At 46.5% G+C, this 4,539-nt stretch overlaps 1 protein-coding gene across 1 annotated transcript in view; it reads right to left on the reverse strand.

The window, feature by feature from the left end:
* HEATR5B (HEAT repeat containing 5B) overlaps positions 1-4,469 on the reverse strand; it is a 54,548-nt gene extending 50,079 nt beyond the window's left edge. Inside the window, exons 1-3 of the mRNA XM_032185334.1 lie at positions 4,406-4,469; positions 1,715-1,880; positions 986-1,197 (exon numbers count right to left, since the gene is read on the reverse strand). Coding sequence (XP_032041225.1) covers positions 986-1,197; positions 1,715-1,840 — 338 coding nt within the window. The 5' untranslated portion in view covers positions 1,841-1,880; positions 4,406-4,469. The remainder of the gene's footprint in view (positions 1-985; positions 1,198-1,714; positions 1,881-4,405) is intronic.
* Between the last annotated feature and the right edge of the window lie 70 nt (positions 4,470-4,539).

Below are 4,539 nucleotides of genomic sequence, written 5' to 3' on the forward strand. Positions count from 1 at the left end.
CTGTGTTACAAACTGATTACAGCCTACTGCTTAACTGGCACGTCTCCTACACAACTCTTCTACACAAACATGAAAAACTAAAGCTTGAAACCTTATAGAAAAAAAAAAAAAAGACCTTTTTGATTATCACTTAAACAGGTAGCATGAATTTCTGTGCATGTGACAGTACTAAGCCTATTCTACTTATAGGTGTTTCTCACAGAGTTGCAACAGTTTCAGATGAAAGAAGGACAGTATCACCACAAACGGTGACTACTTCAAATTTCGTTGTTACACCCCGTTATGGTAATGCCTGAAGGCAGCCCAAATGGAGGTTTGCTAGACACCGTGAATATATGACATGATACCCCACAGGTGGTAGGGCCCTAAAGCAGCTTCAACAGATGTTGCTTGTGGCATTAACCAGATTCCTACCAGTGAGACTCTGCTCCTATACATGAAGACAAGCTGGATCACATCTACATGCACGCCCACATCCAAGCGTACAGACTCTGAGAGACTTAAGCAGTACATTACGACAGGGGAATGGAAGCAAGCAATGCTCGAGGTGGGGGGAAGCTTCTACACTTGGTTACAATTCCCTTGGCAATTGCTCCTGCTTGACGATCTGCAGGCTCTATCATAAATTGGGTACTTGGGCTCAATCACCAATAAAACTGGTGGAATTGCTTCACTGCATTATTTATACGTTGCATAACTACTGCCATCCTCTCCACTGCACAAGCACGTGAAGAAACATAAGATACTCCTCTGCCTAGAGGAAAGTATCGAACTTTCAGACAGAAGTGTATCTGTCACCTTCAAATCCTGCCCTCCACAACCTCCATATTGCTCTTTTTTCCTGCTACACCAATCATATATAAACTCCACCAAAGCATGAACAATATAAGTAAACATGCACATATACAGGCAGATTTTTCTGTAACATCCATGACCACTTTGCTTAAAAAAATCATTCCCCTTTCCCCAGTAATACTGAACGTACAGTTTTGTGGGCAGGTAGGCTGCCGTGTCATCTTTGCTCTTGATGATATCATTACACTTGTCAAGTGTCTGAAAAACAGTAAATGTGTCTCCAATGCTGTAGAGAGCAGCCAGATTTTTTGCTAGCAGTTTTCGCGTAGGTGGCCCTGGGGAACTGCTGATGAGTCCTGTTAGCTGTTCTACTAGTTTCTTCTGCTTTTCCTTGACATCTGTCTGTTAACGGACCAAAAATTAACACAGTAAGTCTTGTTTCAAACAACACCCAGCAAAAATACAAGAGACTGAAGTAAACTTTATACCACTCTCATTTCCCCATAATTCAGAGAGGCTTTAGATACACCCAGTAACAGCAGAGACAGATGCTAAATGATCAGAATTGGATGTTACTTTAAGTAATTTTTTACATTCTTTAAATGACTTACTAAAATTACAGTATTACCTGCACAGAACATCTTTTAATCCCCTTTACCATCAAGAATCCCTACACCAGAAGGGAAGGTTTCACCTTATGACACTTTATGACACTTTAGAAAAGGAACCAAACTAAGTGGTTTATGCAAGAGTCACTCTGACTGCCTACAGTTAAACACTTAAAAGCAACAAACTAAAACGGAGGCTGAATCTGGGATCAGACAGTTATGATCAGACAGTTATCTGAATATTATCTATTCGCTTTCTCTATATTAAAATCAATACATGTTTTAGAAAAAGGAAAAAAAACACCACTTACCTTGTTAGCAGCTACCAGCACTTTATCCAAAAACCTTAACCATTCAAAGATAAAGACGGGCCTCTTTGCTTCTGTGATCTGTGCTAGCGCCTCCTCATTCAGCAACAAACTATGAGCCAGCTCCATTACTGGTCAAATTCTGCTTTTATCATAGATTGTAGTGACTCTGAAATAAAAATTGTAGTATTAGTATGAAGTATAGTAGAACAACATAGAGCTTTGAAAATCACATGAAAATATGAAGATGACATACATCAGATGATATTGGCTTTACAACCAAGTACGTTCATCAGTACTTCATGGATCAGAGCTGCTAATAGCAAAAAGAGCACCTACAGACAACCAAAAGGTGCAAATTCTGAGCCGGGAAAAATATACCAAAGTCACTGCCTAAAGAAGAAAAAAAAAAAGCAACACAAAAGAGCTAAAGGAGTCATCTCACTGCCTCCTCTCACACAAAACAGAGTAAGAACTGTCCCTAATCAAGACTCTTGACCCCATTCCCAAAGCTGAAACATGAACCTGGACACCTCCTCAACATCTTCAACAGACAAGGCGAGAAGGAGATGACCCCCTTACGAGCACTAATGCAGAATCAGCGTCTTTTGCTTTCAGGAACAAGCGAATGATTCTCTTTTCTGAAGAACGTGTGCATGCCCCGAGACACAAAGTGTGGGCTCCACAGAAATAGCACAGCACGAGGCTTGCATGCTACCAAACATAGTTCCAGAGCACAACAGAGCTACAGAAGGGACATATGCGAACAGCAGCACCACATTAAGGAACACAGAAACATGTTTTCTAGAAGTAAGACTCATCTGTGCTGGTTCAGAATGCATCACTAAACATCACAGGATAACCTACCAACATGTTAGTCAGTAAAATCGCACAGCAGATATAACTCTGTAGCCTAATGCAGTTTTGCAGCTGATATTCTAGGGTGGCCCAAAATATTTAACTCCAAGAAGAGCAAGGGGTGGAAAGGATAAATAGGATTTCCCATCCCTCACAAACCTGGGAGAGGCAGGAACTGTGACAGCATTTGGGATCACTGATCTAAGACTTCCCAGAGCCCCCTGGCCTTGCTTTACAGGGTGGACAAATGCACCTCTGAAACAGAGCAGCCTGGAGCACAGGCAGCAGCCAAAGGACTGCGCGCCTCCCCTAGAGGCAAAGCACCATACATCCAACACTGAGACCCTGCTCACTGACTGGGGGGCAGCAGCAAAGCACCACCAAAAGCACACCACTGGCATAAGCAAGCACCCTGCAGGCAACATCACCTTCAGCAAACTACATTTAAAAGCAAGCGGAGCTGTTTAATGCAGACCTGATGGGTGGGAGGGAGGGGGAAATATCTAAAAAAACAAAACAAAACAAAAAGTCAACCGAGTCAACCATCTTCTGCAAAAATACCCTCCCCCCCAAATAAAAAAAAAATATATATATAAAAAAAATCATCACACCAAACCCAAAACCTGAGTTTAGCGATGCTAAGACTTGGATCTCAGGTAGAACAGGAAAGGCAAATCAAACAAGCAGCACCGTGCCTCCCCATGGCTATCCTCCTACAGCTGCACCGGTCTGCCCGTACTCTCAGGGTGTTTACTGTGCTCTCCCCTGCTTCCTCCTTTGAGGTCAAACCCAACAAATTCTTAAAGTGAAATGAATTAAATTAAATAACTTTACTTGTTTATAAATCAGCTCCCCATTAGACAGTAGGGAAGGGTGACACACCGATATCACAACCGTAATGGGGTTCTAAACTCACCTGCGAGCACTGAATTTTTAGGAACTAGCACAGCACAGCGCCTGTAACACCAACCTGGCTCCCTGCCCCTCGGTACCGTATCTTGTGGTGTTTTTTTGTTACTTACATCACCAGGGGCAGATCAGCAAAGGTGGAATAACCACGTACAGAAGTATGTTCTGCCCTCCTGCTGATACCTCACAAACACTTTTGCTGGATCATTATTTTTTTAAAACGTTGCAAAGAATTCAGAGGTCTTCCCTATCGCTAAGGTACACAGGTACACAGGTATTTTGGCTGCCCAAAACTCCTCAAAAGGAGAGCAGAGGGAAGCGCAGTGAGCAGTGGCAGCACTAAGGCTCTCCGGAGAGCAAGTCTGACCCAACAGCTCCTTGCTCCCTTTCCTCCCCAGCCAAAAGTTGTGGTTTCTCCCTGGCCTTTAGAGTCCTGAATCCCTCATCCATGAATCCCTTATCTCTTCGCCTGCTGGATTTAGGGACCACAAGCCCTAGCTCCCCACCCTGCACGCAGGCACACATTCAGCCGTGCCACCGAGGCGCACAGGATCCGATGTAGGATGAATTAATTACAAGGCATTCAGGGGGCTGAAGGGCCTCGAAGCCCTCAGCTGGGCTCTCCCCAGGTCACCTACGACCACCAGAGCCTTGCTTGGGAGCCCCCATAAGCCTGCCCACCACCTTCCAACCTGCGCAGGGGGCACCGCGCCCCCGTTACCGCCCCCGGGGCTCCGCTACACCGGAGCAAAGCAGGCATTAACCCCACAACCGTGCCAGAAAGCCCTCCCGAGAAGCGCTAAGCCCCAAGCCGGGGCTCACCCGGGCCGCCGAGCCAGGGGACCCAGCCCCCGGGGCAACGAGCCCCGAGCGGGGCTGCTGCAACCGCCCCGGTCCCGGTCCCGGCCCCAGCCCGGCCCCCCTCACCCTCAGCGGGCAGCGCAGCTCCGGCAGGAAGCGGCCGCAGCGCAGGCGCCAGCGGCCGGGCCGGGGCGGGGAAGGGAAGGGAAAGGAAGGGAGGGAAGGGGAAGGGAAGGGAAGGGGCGGCCGCACGCAGGCGC

This window comes from Aythya fuligula, chromosome 3 (assembly GCF_009819795.1).
Source record: "Aythya fuligula isolate bAytFul2 chromosome 3, bAytFul2.pri, whole genome shotgun sequence".
In the NCBI taxonomy this organism is placed as follows: Eukaryota; Metazoa; Chordata; class Aves; order Anseriformes; family Anatidae; genus Aythya; species Aythya fuligula.